This window comes from Ptychodera flava, chromosome 4 (assembly GCF_041260155.1).
Source record: "Ptychodera flava strain L36383 chromosome 4, AS_Pfla_20210202, whole genome shotgun sequence".
Lineage (NCBI taxonomy): Eukaryota > Metazoa > Hemichordata > Enteropneusta > Ptychoderidae > Ptychodera > Ptychodera flava.
The window spans coordinates 15,421,345-15,438,360 of NC_091931.1; the positions used below are offsets into that span (position 1 = coordinate 15,421,345).

Sequence of the window (17,016 nt, forward strand, 5' to 3'; positions counted from 1 at the left end):
GGAAAACAAGTGTTATGAAAAAGTATATCCTGAGCCATATTTCTGTCCATTCGATCTTCAAATAGTTGTATGTCAATCTGTTCTGATTTCGTTTAGCACAATTCTGCATTGCTAAAGGTAAGTGAAAGTGAAAGACTAAAACTTTTGCTCAAACTTTTCCCCGCGGAAACTTTCAACAATTCTTTCAAAATCAAGAATCAAATAAACATCAATGGTCACCGTGTTCATTAGTAAATGTTTGTATAAGAGAAACAAATTACCTTATATTTGCCCATTTATTTAAAATGAAATTAAAAGTATGAAAACTATGAGTCTGAATATCAGTTCACGGGGGATATTCTACATTAATTCTGAGATGCCTGCAATGTTATGTCCCACTTGCACTGATCCATATTCTCGCTATGCCCTATTCCATATTTGTAAGGGAAGAGGGGGATAAGTGGCCGACAATTTCGGCCCGCGGTATGTTTCTAATAGCCAACTGGTGTAGACAATAAAAAATAAACGGAAAAACTACATGCTTTCGAACAAACCATATTCGCAGCATGCCATTTATTTCTTTCGAAAATATAATTCATTTCGACATTTAAATGATAAGTCAGTCTTATTCATTAAATCTTCACAGTAGCGGAATGCTCATTTTAGATCAAAGGTCACGTTGGTATCGGTGGTTTTACAAGTTTTCTTCGTTAGAACATATATTCGCTTTGAATTTCTGCGATGATGCACCCATTTTCTATAGTTTTTTGGAGACCCGGATTAAACAAGCAACAACTAATGTAGACTGGTCATTTTTCATGACCATCAAATAGACGATGATCAAAGCCAAATCTTCCGAAAGAAAATGACGACAGATACACGCAGGTTTATGGCATCAGACTAAGTTACGCTTGGATAAAAAATTCAGCTGTTTTCATTTGTCGATTGATTAAAGAGGTCGTCAAATGTGGCCGTCGTAGTCCTCGGGCTGATAATCAGAGATCCCTGCTTCTTTCCTGTGTTTCTGTAGCATTGGTCCCCATTCTGGAAGTGGTTTCAAGGAATTCTTCAAACGCTGTATGTAAACAAAAGGTTTGAAATGTATCACCTGTAAAACTAACAACGATGTAACTTACTTACTCATACACTTACTTTACTTCTTGTTTATTTATTTATTTATTTATTTATTTATTATTTATTTATTTATTTGTTTGTTTATTTTTGGTTTGTTTTTTGTTTGTTTGTCCTACCATATATTATTTATTTATTTATTTATAATTCATTGCTTTGTTGATTGGTTGGTTGGCTGGTTTGTTGCTTTGTTGCTGCATTTGTCTGTCTTCTAACGTCTTCTTGATGCTGCATGCAACACGGAGTTAAGCACGTGGTTTTCTCAGACACTCACAGAATAAAATTTGTGAATTTTATGGAAAATGAAAACCAGACAATTCTTCTGACCCGTTTTCAGCGCTGTTGTTTCAACAGAGTAAAGAATAACTGTCAGGCCGGTATTAGTGAATGTTTGTCTGGCCTGGTCGAATTTCACAACTACTTGTCAATTGGACAGGAGAATGATATTTGTCCGATGTTTTGATCACTTAGATCAGATGAGATAAGAGGCGAGATAAACCTGATGTATAGTATGCAAAACATGCGCCGTAATCATCATATATCAGGGCGGGCCCTGCGGACAGCGCTTCCAAGCTATCTGTCCGTATACGTATTTCTGATTTTCATTTTCCATTAAATTCACACATGTGTTTCACTAGTACTTTCATGGGAAAGCAACAACATATAGGTCACGTTCAATTACCATGTATTCTTTGTAAACACTGCCTATACTTGTGCATCATAAAGTGCTATTGTTGATTATACGTATAAGAGGCATACATTTATTATAGTATTACATCAGTGTGGTTCCGATAGGACTAAAGCATGCACAATTTAAATAAAGTTGATTCGAAGGTTATAAAAATAATGCCAGGACGCAGTGATCATGTATTTTGTAAACAAGGAAGGCAATATAACAATTTTGTATTGACGGTTTTAGTTTTAAAATGTAATTTTCTCTGTTTATTTGTTTTGTTTTGTCTTGTTCTTGTTTTATTCCAAAGTGTCAATAAGCCGTTAATATCTTTCAAGTACAAATCGGCCCATTACCTTTCCTTCAAATTTTATAACGTATCTGTTATCACAACACACCTACCTCAATTATCGAACCTGACTCTCTGAGTGCAAGGTGATACACCATGTAAATGAAGATGGCGCCAACAGAAGCCATAACCATGAGCCATGCGACGACTGGATCAGCCCAATACGGATACTCGTAGGAACCAAGCGTGATGGGTGTGTAGTCCATGAGCGAAAAGACAACAATGAACTGTAGGGGAAAAGTGCAGACGACACTAATTCAGTTTGTTACCGTGTTAATCCACTGATTAGCTGATCGAAATTGTGGATTAATGTGGTGAACAGAACACCGCACTGCTAGTTGCTATGCTACAGACTCTCAAACACGTTACCACCAGACCACTAACGCATGTACAATATGATTTCATATAATGGCGCAAGCCTTTTTTCAGGCGCCATTCCTACACAGCGTTCAAGAACACAATTTTCAGTACCTCATGAAAAATGATGGGTGAAGCAAGCCCGTGTAATCACGAATAAAAGCGAAATGTACATAAGGGAGACACATGATGATTGTATAAAACAGCAACTTCATCTTCATTGCCGACATCCCACTTTCTCTTAAAGTTCGTTTTTGTAATGGGCACTGACAATTATATTAAAGTTCAGAAATTATTGTTTTATTTGAAAATTGCATCATAAGACAAGGGTTGGGCGAACTACAACACAACAGTGTTAGTGTTGCATCATTCGTAATTTGAAAGTACTAATTACCATGCAAGAAAAATATTACAATTTGAAATTAAGTTTTTTCTATTTGAAGTGTGTCTTCGAAGACAAGAGTAGAGTTAACGACACTATTATACGTATAAGTTTTACTTTTGCAATCATGCACAAATTATAATGTAGCGGTTATACCATGCGAGCAAAAAGGATGACAGATACATTAATCAACATTTAGTCGACGCCACTAATTATTGATGGTAACATGCATGTAAAAATTCATGCAAAAGAAACTTAATCTGAAAGTTGACAAAGCTAGAAATAAAGAAACGTCATGCTGTAAGAAGTTTGTGAGATGGTGTTACATACGAAATAGACAATAAATATATGCTGACGTCAGTAAATCCCTCAGTACTAAATATGACATCGTCAAATCCCTGATACCTGTTCTACCTTAACAATCATCATCATTATGGTCATTATTTTCATTATCATCTACCATACCGTTTCACCAATATCATAATTTACTTCATCATTGTTGCACAACAGCTTCTCAAGAAGTCTTTGTTCTCAGAATACATATTATTACTACTTATACATATTTCGGACTTGGTCTTTGCAAAAAGAGCAATTAGTTCTCTGAACGCTACTGAGCAGAAATTGTCTCATCCAGTGACGTGCATCTTTAGAAGACAAATGTTAACTGTACATGTGCAGCAAGACAAACCACTCCACAAACTCATATTGACCTAAAGCTTAAAGTGCCTGTCTGCGGCTGTGCGTATGGGACCCATCCATTGGGTCTGTAAGTATAACTTCAAGAGTGTCCCTGCGTGGTTTTGCTAGTAAAGTCTTGCATTAATATTTATAACTAATTGTAGTAAATAGAAACGATAAGTCTGACTTCAAAAGTGTCCCTCTATAGTCTTGGTATATCTTATTAATGATATGGAAGGTTTGAGAAGAGTATCAGAAATAAGTGCGAGATGAGACACAAATTTTACACGGTTCGTCTTCATCAATTCAGAGAAAACAGGGAAACAAGTGTTATGAAAAAGTATATCCTGAGCCATATTTCTGTCCATTCGATCTTCAAATAGTTAGTCCGTGGGCTGGAGGGGCCCACCGTGCACCCCCCCCCACATCCCTACTTCTTGGGTATTTTTTTGTTCTTTAGGACCTGCTGAACAAGAAAAAAGATGTTAACATTGGATATTTTGGGATGCACTACCTATCTGGGCTGGTTTTTGATTTGCATGTACCGCAAAAAATGGCGAAAAATGGGTAGGGGTAAGGGGTACTATATCCTCCCCTACATTGAGTAAACTAGCATGAAATAGCACAAACTATACATTTTGGAAAGCTGAGATTCTGCTCTTTATGAGAAACACCAACTTTAGCAAAATTAATTTGTGTACATAGAATAGGACGACTTTAAAATGATTTTTTTTGACAATTTTGAAATTTTTTACCCAAAATACCATGTAACAATTGTGATTTACTTGTTATTAAGCAAAATTTTGACAGCTTTTTGTGTTTGAATTATTTATTCCCACATATTAAACAAGAAAAAAAGTGTTAACATTAGATATTTAACTATACACTACTTCTCTTGAGTCAATTTTGAATTGCGTGTATCTGTATGGGGTGTGCAAAAGCTAGGGGTAGGGGTACAACATTCTTTCCTTGATGAAGTAAACTGGCTTGAAATGCCATATACCTTATAGTTTTAGAAAGCTTAGATACTGGTCTTTCTAAAATGCATAAAGTTTTAGTGAAAAAATATGACGTCATAGAATTGGATAACTTTAAATCGATTTTTTCTGGTAATTCAGTATTTTTAACCGGAAGAAAATACGACAACTATTGTTTCCTCCTTATGAAGCAAATCAAACACATTATGGATGTTATTACTAATTGCAACGTGCTGAAGAAGAAAATAAATGTCAAAGTTGGGTATTTACCATGCATTATTGTCTCTAGTCACTAAATAGCAAGTTTGCTACATTGGGTATATCGTGAATGGGCATTCTATTGTTATGCAATGAACTAATGCACAGCCTTAAAAAGAAGACTCGAAAACGTGCACACATAGTCACATTGCCATTTTCTCCTTCAAGTAAATAGATTATTGACGACTGTCTATTGTTATTATTTAATTTTTAAATATTTTTTATAAAATAATTTTGTTAAGGCGTATTTGGAAAATTGTCTATGCCTCCTTGTCTTACTTTATATACAGCAAGCATTACTAACAATCTATTAGGCCGAGGCTAGAGGGGGCGTCTACGTGCACCTCCCCCCTCACCCCACAGGATAACAAACCTGTAATTTTCAGAAGCCTTGGGATCCCTAGAATAAGAAATGGGATTTTAACAGACAAAATATAGGGACTCAATAGCTGTTACGGTCATGTTTTGAAGGGTACCACAAAATCACGATTTTGTGACCCACGTGTATTTTTGTCAAATCTGTCTTCTTGTACGTGATCTGCTGAGCTTACTGTTTAACATGACCTAGGTTATGGGGTATCATTAGAAAGGTAATTCATTCTTCTTGAAAATGGTATATAGCAATATGCAATATCTTCTATAGTTTTCATGAAATAGGGCCATAATTTACCCCATACCCCAAAGTTTTATGTCACAAATTACTGTCAAAACTAATCTAAATTCCACCAATTATTTACCTATACATAATACAAAAGGCAATACTGTGTATTAACTTTGTCTTATTTGCTACAAGTACATGTTAGAAACTTGGAATAAACTTTTAACAGAAAAAATATTGGGATCCTGTAGCTGTAACAGTCATATTTTGAAGGGTACCGAAAAATCACAGTATTACTGACTCGCATTCGTTTTGTTAAACCTTTCTTCTTGTAAGTCTTCTGCTGAGCTTATTTTGAACATAACGAGGCCAATGGGGTACCATTAGAAAGTTAATTTACTCTTCTTTAAAATGATATGTTGCAATATGCAATATCTTCGATAGTTTTCATGAAATAAGATCAAAACTTACCCTATACCCCAACGTTTTATGTCGCAAATTACTATCAAAACTAATCTCAAATTCTACCAATTATTTTCCTAGACACATTACAAAAGGCAGTTCTTTGTATAAAATATATTTTATTTGGTACAGGGACATGTCAAAAATATGAGTTAGACTTTTAAGAGACAAAATATTGGTATTGAATGACTGTTACTGGCATGTTTTGAAGGGTACCATGAAGTCAGAGTATTACCGACTCGCATATGTTTTTGTTAAATGTGTCGTTTTGTAAGTTTTCTGCTGAGCTTACTTTTTACCATAGTCTAAATTATGGGCTGCCATTGGAAAAACAATTTATTTGGCTTTAAAATGACATATTGTAATATGCAATATCTTCTATAGTTTTCATGAAATAGGACCAAACCTTACCCCATACCCCAAAGTTTTATGTTGTCTGTTACTGTCAAAACTAGCATTTAATTGCGATAAATTGTATAAAAAGACAAACTTTGTATGAAACATATTTTATTTGTTACAGAGACATTTCCAACTATGAAAGATACCATTAACAGGATAATTATTGTGATTTAATAGCTGTTAGCATCATAGTTTGAAGGATGGCAGGATATATGTTGCTGAAACCCGTGAAATTTTATTAATCAAGTTTCCTTGAAATTTATCTGCCAACCTTTATTTTATCCGTAACACAGATTATAGGGTATCATTACAAAGCTTTTATCACTCTTTATTTTAGCATATGATAAAGTGCATTATCATCTGAAGTTGTAATGAAATGGCAAAAAACTTACCCCAGCCCTTAGTTTTATTTGCAAACTACATCTGTTCGAAAACTTTGCAGTTTGCGAATTTGGGATATGGGGTAAGTCTGGTCCTATTTCATGAAAACTATTAAAGATATTTCATATTACAATATGTCACTTTAAGGCAAAATAAATTTTCTTTCCAATGATAGCCTATAAGATAGGTTAGAGTAAAAAGTAAGCTCAGCAGATGACTTACAAGATGACACATTTAACAAAAACACATGCGAGTGGGCAAGACTGAGACTTTACAGTACCCTTCAAAACATGACAGCAACAACCATTCATTCCCAATATTTGTCGTGTTAAAGTCTATCCTATATTTTTAACATGTCTCTGTAGCAAATAAAACAGATTTCATACAAATCATTGCCTTTTGTAGTATGTCTAGGTAAAAGTTTGGTAGAATTTGAGATTAGTAGTGATAGTAATTTGCAATATAAACTTAGGGGTGTTGGGTAAGTTTTGGTCTTATTTCCTGAATACTTAAGAAGATATTATATATTACAATATGTCATATCAAAGAAGAAAAAATTACCTTTCCAATGATACCTCAATAGCTGGGTTATGTTAAAAAATAGGCTCAGCAGATGACTTATAATAAGACAGGTTTAACCAAACGTATGCGAGTTGGCAATACTGTGAGTTTGTGGTACCCTTCAAAATATGACTGTTACAGCTACAGCATCACAATATTTTTTTCTGTTAAAAGTTCGTTTCAAGTTTCTAACATGAACCTAAAGCAAATATACTAAATTTAATACAAATCATTGCCCTTTATATTATGTCCCGGTCAATAGTTGTCAGAATTTGAGATTAGTTTTGACGGTAATTTGGAATATAAAACTTTGGGGTATGGGGTAAGTTGTGGTCCTATTTCATGAAAACTATAAAAGATATTGCATATCGCAATATATTATTTAAAGAAGAGTAAATTACCTTTCTAATGATGCCCAACTTGTTACATTATGTTAAAAAGTAAGCTCAGTAGAAGACTTACAAGAAGACAGGTTTAACAAAAATGTATGCTAGTTGGCAGTACTGTGATTTTGCAGTACCATTCAAAATATGACTGTTACAGCTAGAGCATCTGGATATTTTTCTCTTAAAAGTTTATTTCAAGTTTCTAACATTTACCTGTATCAAATAAAACAAATTTGATACAAAGCATTGCCCTTTGTATAATGTCTAGGTAAATAATTGGTAGAATTTAAGATTAGTTTTGACAGTAATTTGTGACATAAAACTTTGGGGTATGGAGTAAGGTTTGGTCTTATTTCATGAAAACTATAGAAGATATTGCATATTGCAATATGTCATTTTAAAGCCAAATAAATTGTCTTTCCAATGGCAGCCCATAATCTAGACTATGGTAAAAGTAAGCTCAGCAGAAAACTTACAAGACGACACATTTAACAAAAACATATGCGAGTCGGTAATGCTTTGACTTCACAATACCCTTCAAAACATGCCAGTAACAGTCATTCAATACCAATATTTTGTCTCTTAAAAGTCTAACTCTATTTTTGACATGTTCCTGTACCAAATAAAATATATTTTATACAAAGAATTGCCTTTTGTAATGTGTCTAGGCAAATAATTGGTAGAATTTGAGATTAGTTTTGATAGTAATTTGCGACATAAAACGTTGGGGTATAGGGTAAGTTTTGATCTTATTTCATGAAAACTATCGAAGATATTGCATATTGCAACATATCATTTTAAAGAAGAGTAAATTAACTTTCTAATGGTACCCCATTGGCCTCGTTATGTTCAAAATAAGCTCAGCAGAAGACTTACAAGAAGAAAGGTTTAACAAAACAAATGCGAGTCAGTAATACTGTGATTTTTCGGTACCCTTCAAAATATGACTGTTACAGCTACAGGATCCCAATATTTTTTCTGTTAAAAGTTTATTCCAAGTTTCTAACATGTACCTGTAGCAAATAAGACAAAGTTAATACACAGTATTGCCTTTTGTATTATGTATAGGTAAATAATTGGTGGAATTTAGATTAGTTTTGACAGTAATTTGAGACATAAAACTTTGGGTATGGGGTAAATTATGGCCCTATTTCATGAAAACTATAGAAGATATTGCATATTGCTATATATCATTTTCAAGAAGAATAAATTACCTTTCTAATGATACCCATAACCTAGGTCATGTTAAACAGTAAGCTCAGCAGATCACGTACAAGAAGACAGGTTTGACAAAAATCCACGTGGGTCACAAAATCGTGATTTTGTGGTACCCTTCAAAAATGACCGTAACAGCTATTGAGTCCCTATATTTTGTCTGTTAAAATCCCATTTCTTATTCTAGGGATCCCAAGGCTTCTGAAAATTACAGGTTTGTTATCCTGTGGGGTGAGGGGGGAGGTGCACGTAGACGCCCCTCTAGCCTCGGCCTAATAGATTGTTAGTAATGCTTGCTGTATATTAAGTAAGACAAGGAGGCATAGACAATTTTCAAAATACGCCTTAAACAAAATTATTTTATAGAAAAATATTTAAAAGTTAAATAATAACAATAGACAGTCGTCAATAATCTATTTACTTGAAGGAGAAAATGGCAATATGACTATGTGTGCACGTTTCGAGTCTTCTTTTTAAGGCTATGCATTAGTTCATTGCATAACAATAAAATGCCCATTCACGATATACCAATGTAGCAAAACTTGCTTTTTAGTGACTAGAGACAATAATGCATGGTAAATACCCAATTTTGACTTTTATTTTCTTCTTCAGCACATTGCAATTAGTAAATAACATCCATTGATGTGTTTGATTTGCTTCATAAGGAGGAAACAATAGTTATCGTATTTTCTTCCGGTTAAAAATACTGAATTACCAGAAAAAATCGATTTAAAGTTATCCAATTCTATGACGTCATATTTTTTCACTAAAACTTTATGTATTTTAGAAAGACCAGTATCTAAGCTTTCTAAAACTATAAGGTATATGGCATTTCAAGCCAGTTTACTTCATCAAGGAAAGAATGTTGTACCCCTACCCCTAGCTTTTGCACACCCCATACAGATACACGCAATTCAAAATTGACTCAAGAGAAGTAGTGTATAGTTAAATATCTAATGTTAACACTTTTTTTCTTGTTTAATATGTGGGAATAAATAATTCAAACACAAAAAGCTGTCAAAATTTGCTTAATAACAAGTAAATCACAATTGTTACATGGTATTTTGGGTAAAAAATTTCAAAATTGTCAAAAAAAATCATTTTAAAGTCGTCCTATTCTATGTACACAAATTAATTTTGCTAAAGTTGGTGTTTCTCATAAAGAGCAGAATCTCAGCTTTCCAAAAATGTATGGTTTGTGTTATTTCATGCTAGTTTACTCAATGTAGGAGAGGATATAGTACCCCCTACCCCTACCCATTTTTGGCCATTTTTTGCGGTACATGCAAATCAAAAACCAGCCCAGATAGGTAGTGCATCCAAAATATCCAATGTTAACATCTTTTTTCTTGTTCAGCAGGTCCTAAAGAACAAAAAAATACCCAAGAAGTAGGGATGTGGGGGGGGTGCACGGTGGGCCCCTCCAGCCCACGGACTAAGTTGTATGTCAATCTGTTCTGATTTCGTTTAGCACAATTCTGCATTGCTAAAGGTAAGTGAAAGTGAAAGACTAAAACTTTTGCTCAAACTTTTCCCCGCGGAAACTTTCAACAATTCTTTCAAAATCAAGAATCAAATAAACATCAATGGTCACCGTGTTCATTAGTAAATGTTTGTATAAGAGAAACAAATTACCTTATATTTGCCCATTTATTTAAAATGAAATTAAAAGTATGAAAACTATGAGTCTGAATATCAGTTCACGGGGGATATTCTACATTAATTCTGAGATGCCTGCAATGTTATGTCCCACTTGCACTGATCCATATTCTCGCTATGCCCTATTCCATATTTGTAAGGGAAGAGGGGGATAAGTGGCCGACAATTTCGGCCCGCGGTATGTTTCTAATAGCCAACTGGTGTAGACAATAAAAAATAAACGGAAAAACTACATGCTTTCGAACAAACCATATTCGCAGCATGCCATTTATTTCTTTCGAAAATATAATTCATTTCGACATTTAAATGATAAGTCAGTCTTATTCATTAAATCTTCACAGTAGCGGAATGCTCATTTTAGATCAAAGGTCACGTTGGTATCGGTGGTTTTACAAGTTTTCTTCGTTAGAACATATATTCGCTTTGAATTTCTGCGATGATGCACCCATTTTCTATAGTTTTTTGGAGACCCGGATTAAACAAGCAACAACTAATGTAGACTGGTCATTTTTCATGACCATCAAATAGACGATGATCAAAGCCAAATCTCCGAAAGAAAATGACGACAGATACACGCAGGTTTATGGCATCAGACTAAGTTACGCTTGGATAAAAAATTCAGCTGTTTTCATTTGTCGATTGATTAAAGAGGTCGTCAAATGTGGCCGTCGTAGTCCTCGGGCTGATAATCAGAGATCCCTGCTTCTTTCCTGTGTTTCTGTAGCATTGGTCCCCATTCTGGAAGTGGTTTCAAGGAATTCTTCAAACGCTGTATGTAAACAAAAGTTTGAAATGTATCACCTGTAAAACTAACATCGATGTAACTTACTTACTCATACACTTACTTTACTTCTTGTTTATTATTTATTTATTAATTTATTTATTAATTTATTTATTTATTTATTTATTTATTATTTGTTTGTTTATTTTTGGTTTGTTTGTCCTACCATATTATTATTTATTTATTTATTTATAATTCATTGCTTTGTTGATTGGTTGGTTGGCTGGTTTGTTGCTTTGTTGCTGCATTTGTCTGTCTTCTAACGTCTTCTTGATGCTGCATGCAACACGGAGGTAAGCACGTGGTTTTCTCAGACACTCACAGAATAAAATTTGTGAATTTTATGGAAAATGAAAACCAGACAATTCTTCTGACCCGTTTTCAGCGCTGTTGTTTCAACAGAGTAAAGAATAACTGTCAGGCCGGTATTAGTGAATGTTTGTCTGGCCTGGTCGAATTTCACAACTACTTGTCAATTGGACAGGAGAATGATATTTGTCCGATGTTTTGATCACTTAGATCAGATGAGATAAGAGGCGAGATAAACCTGATGTATAGTATGCAAAACATGCGCCGTAATCATCATATATCAGGGCGGGCCCTGCGGACAGCGCTTCCAAGCTATCTGTCCGTATACGTATTTCTGATTTTCATTTTCCATTAAATTCACACATGTGTTTCACTAGTACTTTCATGGGAAAGCAACAACATATAAGTCACGTTCAATTACCATGTATTCCCTGTAAACACTGCCTATACTTGTGCATAATAAAGTGCTATTGTTGATTATATGTATAAGAGGCATACATTTATCATAGTATTACATCAGTGTTGTTCCCGTAGGAATAAAGCACGCACAAATAAAATATAGGTGATTCGAAGGTGACAAAATAATGCCAGGACGCAATGATCATGTATTTTGTAAACACAGAAGGTAATATAATAACTTTGTATTGACAGTTTTAGTTTGAAAATGTAAGTTTCTCTGTTTATTTGTTTTGTTTTTGTTTTATTCCAAAGTGTCAGTAAGTCGTTAACATCTTTCAAGTACAAATCGGCCCATTACCTTTCTTCACATTGTATAACGTATTTATTAAAACCTACCTCAATTATCGAACCTGACTCTCTTAGTGCAAGACGATACACCATGTATATGAAGATGGCGCCAAAGGAAGCCATGACCATGAGCATGCGACGACTGGGTCGGCCCAATACGGATATCGTAGGAGCCAAGCGTGATGGGTGTGTAGTCCATGAGCGAAAAGACAACTATGAACTGCAGGGGAAAAGTGCAGACGTCGCTGATTAATTAAGTTTGTAACTGTGTTAATTCACTGATTACCTTATTGAAATAGACCGGAACACCACAGGCATTGCTATCTGCTGTGCTACAGACTGGCAAACACGCTACCACCAGACCACTAACGCACGTATACATGTAAGTGGACTTAATGCATAATGGCGCAAAGCCTTTTTCAGGCGCCATTCCTACAAAGCGTTGAACAACACAATTTTCCGTACCTCATGATATATGATGGGTGAGGCAAGCCCGTGTAATCACGAATAAAAGCGAAATGTTCATAGGGGAGACACATGATGATTGGGTAAAACAGCGATTTTATCTTCATTGCCGACAATCCTAAGTTTGTTTTGTAATGGGCACTGACAATGAAATAAGCCATCCAATTTCCAAGGATTTAACTTAAATTAATGACGACCCAACTTGTCTCCGATTTTCAGAGATATTTGGACCACTTAAAATATCAATGTTGTATTGTGATCAAATTTCAAATGAATACTTACTGCAATTAAAAACGGTGCTACAAACATAGGTATGATGAACACGATGTACAGCAAAACTACAAACACTTGTGAACTACTTCCAACCATGACTTTGACGTTCTTTATCACATTCCGGAAACCTTGAAGGGCGAAGGGAGATTCGGTGAATAGCGACAAATACGGAAAATCAGTTTTTAATTAGCAGAAATATGGCCGTTTGCTCAAGTATCTTTCATAACCCCATCTACATATCTCCCAAGGACGTCATATCAGGCCAATGGATATCGGATAATATGTGAAAGGTACAAGTGTTAGCCAAAAGCTACATCAAGAGTTTGTTCTCGACTGTAGGCCATAGCTAGCATGTTTGTTCTCGACTGTAGGCCATAGCTAGCATACTCTCTCTCTCTCTCTCTCTCTCTCTCTCTCTCTCTCTCTCTCTCTCTCTCTCTCTCTCTGTACATACCGTAGATGTAGGTAACGACGAGCAGTTCAATAAACCCGATCAGCAGTACGGACAAACCAGCGGCGTAGGAGTTTTGCAAAGCCAGCCAATAGATTCCCGCCTGTGCCATGAATCGTGAAAGCAAATGTTAAGTGTGGGTCAAGTAGGTTTGACAGGTTCAGCATACTCTGAGAGTCATAATCGTCTATCGTTACATACAGTCACGGTAACAGACTAATAGATAATATTGATTTGAGAACAGATTATGGTGGTGTGATAAGGAAACGTGCGCAAATAACATCACAGTCAAACAACTACATCAAATTACAAATGTTTGTGTGGATATAGATGAGTATGGAAAAATGGATCATCAGGTTGTCAAGGAAATTCACATGGCGACATCTGCACCCTTGGTACCGGTACAGCTACACATATATCATCCAGTTTAAAATTCGAACAGCAGTATTTCAAACATTGTGAATTATAAAGGTTGATTTCTGCGATCAATTTCATTACAGCGCACGTGACCCCAGTCGACACAAGCACATTGACAAAACTGCCTGACATCAAATACATAAAGTACGATATCAATTACACCACAGTGCAAAAAAATAAAAGTTACCTGGGTCACGTGAGGTATACCCAGAACAAAGAAAACCGTGCAAATGGTGAGCGGCATTATCCAGCGGCGTCCTTTGATGGCCTTGCGAATAAATGCAAACTCGTCGATGATCGCAGTTATCACAGCTTCGACGATGACAACCTGAAAAAGTTGTTGAAATAATAATGCAATTATTCTACAAGATATTAAAATTGTTTCGAGATTTCGTGTAAAAAAACAAGCAAGCACGACACGTGACGACAAATAGACAGTCAGACAGATAGATAAATTGTCAGATCTGCAGCGACAGAGCGAGATGCATAAAGAGACAGCCACAAACAGACAGGCAGACGGAGAGACAATGAGAAAGAAACAGAGAAATACAGACAGACATATGGTCTGATCTGTAAACAGACAGCGAGACGCACGAAGAGGCTGGGATTCAGAAAGACAGGCAGAGAGACAGGCAGACAGACAAATGTCAGATCTGCAGACTGCAAGACTCAGAGGCAAAGGAAGACAGACAAAACACACAGACAGACAGACAGACAGACAGACAGACAGACAGAGGAAACGAAGACGGCGATCATACCAGTGATCCAACACCAAGGGACATTAGCATGATGAAGAAAAGTATTGCCCAGAGAGGAGATATTGGTATCCTTGACAACGCTTCCGGGTAGGCGATGAAAGTTAAACCAATCTCTGGAAGAGATACAATGGAAAAAACATTTTTAATTACGGTCAGTTTTTGATTTGAATATATATCTTCGAAGAGAAGAGCAGGGTGACCGCCAGTATCACAGATGGCATAATTTAATCAGGAATCCACAACTCTGAAAATGGACTAGTAAGAATACCAGAAAAAGGATGATATATACATCACTGATTAATTAAGGATACATACGTGTAATTGATAATTATATAAGTGGAACAAAAACCTTTAACTGAAAGTTGAAAAGGCTTGAAATACCGTATCAAAACATAATTAGAAGCGTATGATATTTTTTAAGAAACGGACAAGTTTAAAGGAGTTCAAGTTTTGAGTGATCATGATAATGATATTTATTTACTGTACATGATGATCGTTTTCACTCGTCTTAAATTGATTTGCGTCTTCAGTGAAAGCTTAAATCGCTCCGTGTTTCACTTTCATTGATTCACATCCACGGTACATTTAAAGAGTTTTCGTATTAACATCATGTCGTTTTCATCGCGTGCGTTCACGGCAATGCTAATCTATCGAAAGAACTGCCATACCTGAAGCAACAACTTCATCAACTGCCCGGTTAGTCTCGTGCGCCATGAACCCAAGAACCGAAAAGACTGCAAATCCTGCAAATACACTGGTGCCGCAATTCAACAGGGGAATAATAGCTGCGTCTCTTCAATTAGAAAAGAATAGAAATGTTACATTACATAACATAACATAATGTACTTTTGCGAAATCAACTTCATATTCGACTATGAAGTCATACCATAGGACCACAGGCCATTTGCTCGTTAAAATGTGAAAGACACACATAAGTTTCTGCATTTCGAATTATTTTAGCGAAATAGAAGTTGAAACCCGTGCGTAACAGAACTTAAAATTCGGCAGTAATTTAAAAGTGAATGCATTTGTTAGAAGGATGCTGATGAAAAATCACCAACATCGACAGAACGAAAACTATAGAGCAGTATTTAATTTCCCCCATTAAAACCTCAACCGTTGTGTTTTATTTTTGGAGGTCCTCTACAAGACTGTATCTCTTCTCCTCCTTTCACTAGGTGTAAATTCTGTTTTGCTAGGTATTGATTTAATTTAGTTTACTTACAGGACAAGGTTGTTATGAAATTTGTTGTAGCTTGACGCCATGTGAAGACCGCCGTTTGAAATGCCAAGGGAGAAGAAAATCTGTGTAGCTGCATCTTTCCATACCTTTAAGCAGATCATAGCAACATGAAATTTAAGAGACCACCACTTTTGATTTTTCCATCACGACCGTAGTAGACTGAGCGTGAGGAAACACCAGTGCCGGGTCGATTTGTTCTCACACTCTTGTGTAACGATTGCCAATTAATAATTCTAATTCAATACTAGGTTAAGAGCGGAATCATATCAGAAGCAGACGATATCACTGCAAAGTGAACAACTTTTGTAAATTTTCATGATTATGGTTGACGCCAGCGACTTGGCAAATAGGATAAATGTATTTTTTACATTATTTGTATTTACAAGCATAATTTATGATGCACATTGACTTTTATACAGGAACAAGTTGAATGGGGTTATTAAATTGTGTGGCATGATAAAAATCAACACCATAGGCCACAGTACTATATACCGTAATAGGGCATTTTCTCACGCTATATGAATTTCTCTCCGACAGGATTGGTCTGCGCTATTTTTGAAAGGGAAAAAGTGTGTAAAAAACATTGCACATCAAAAAAGGATGAAACGCGAGGTGAAATATTCAATTCACATATATGACAAAAGAGAATTTGCTGCTAGTCACTAACACAAAGGTTGTAAAAAGTGATGCGATGTCACGGTTTTCTTTTTGCTTTTCCACTGACTGAAAAATGCTTCCCTGTCCTTCACAGCCCTTTCGTTCGCTACGCAGTTATGCGCCCTCAACGGTCCTTCTAACAAGCGACGCTCACTGAGCCAGCCGTGCGAAGCGGAACTTCTCGCTGGCTTCGCCGGCTCGTCGAGCTGAGCTTTGCTCAGCTCAATTGCTGAGGGCGGTATTATGGTCTGAGGTGAAGCCAGGGAGGGGCTGTGTGAGAGTTTAGGGTCCGCGTAGAATTTCCCAGCTCCTCGTTCACTACAAGGACGCTTTGATTTTCTGCCAGAGATGATGCGCCTTCAACGGTCGTCTGAGAGAGCGAGGCCCACTGAATGTGCTGTCCCGTCTACCGTGTAGCGAAACATGTGGTTGTTTCACCGTTGACAGTAGAGGGGAAGGACTCTTCCCCC

At 36.0% G+C, this 17,016-nt stretch overlaps 1 protein-coding gene across 2 annotated transcripts in view; it reads right to left on the reverse strand.

The window, feature by feature from the left end:
- Window positions 1-518: 518 nt before the first annotated feature.
- LOC139130990 (sodium- and chloride-dependent glycine transporter 1-like) overlaps window positions 519-17,016 on the reverse strand; it is a 37,973-nt gene continuing 21,475 nt past the window's right edge. The window contains exons 7-14 of one of the 2 annotated variants that reach the window (XM_070696874.1): window positions 15,872-15,975; window positions 15,315-15,439; window positions 14,647-14,759; window positions 14,076-14,216; window positions 13,475-13,574; window positions 13,030-13,148; window positions 2,186-2,359; window positions 519-1,054 (exon numbers count right to left, since the gene is read on the reverse strand). In XM_070696874.1, coding sequence (XP_070552975.1) covers window positions 941-1,054; window positions 2,186-2,359; window positions 13,030-13,148; window positions 13,475-13,574; window positions 14,076-14,216; window positions 14,647-14,759; window positions 15,315-15,439; window positions 15,872-15,975 — 990 coding nt within the window. In that variant the 3' untranslated portion in view covers window positions 519-940. Of the gene's footprint in view, window positions 1,055-2,185; window positions 2,360-10,679; window positions 11,215-12,330; window positions 12,503-13,029; window positions 13,149-13,474; window positions 13,575-14,075; window positions 14,217-14,646; window positions 14,760-15,314; window positions 15,440-15,871; window positions 15,976-17,016 lie in introns of those variants that run through there. The other variant, XM_070696875.1, reaches the window with a different exon arrangement.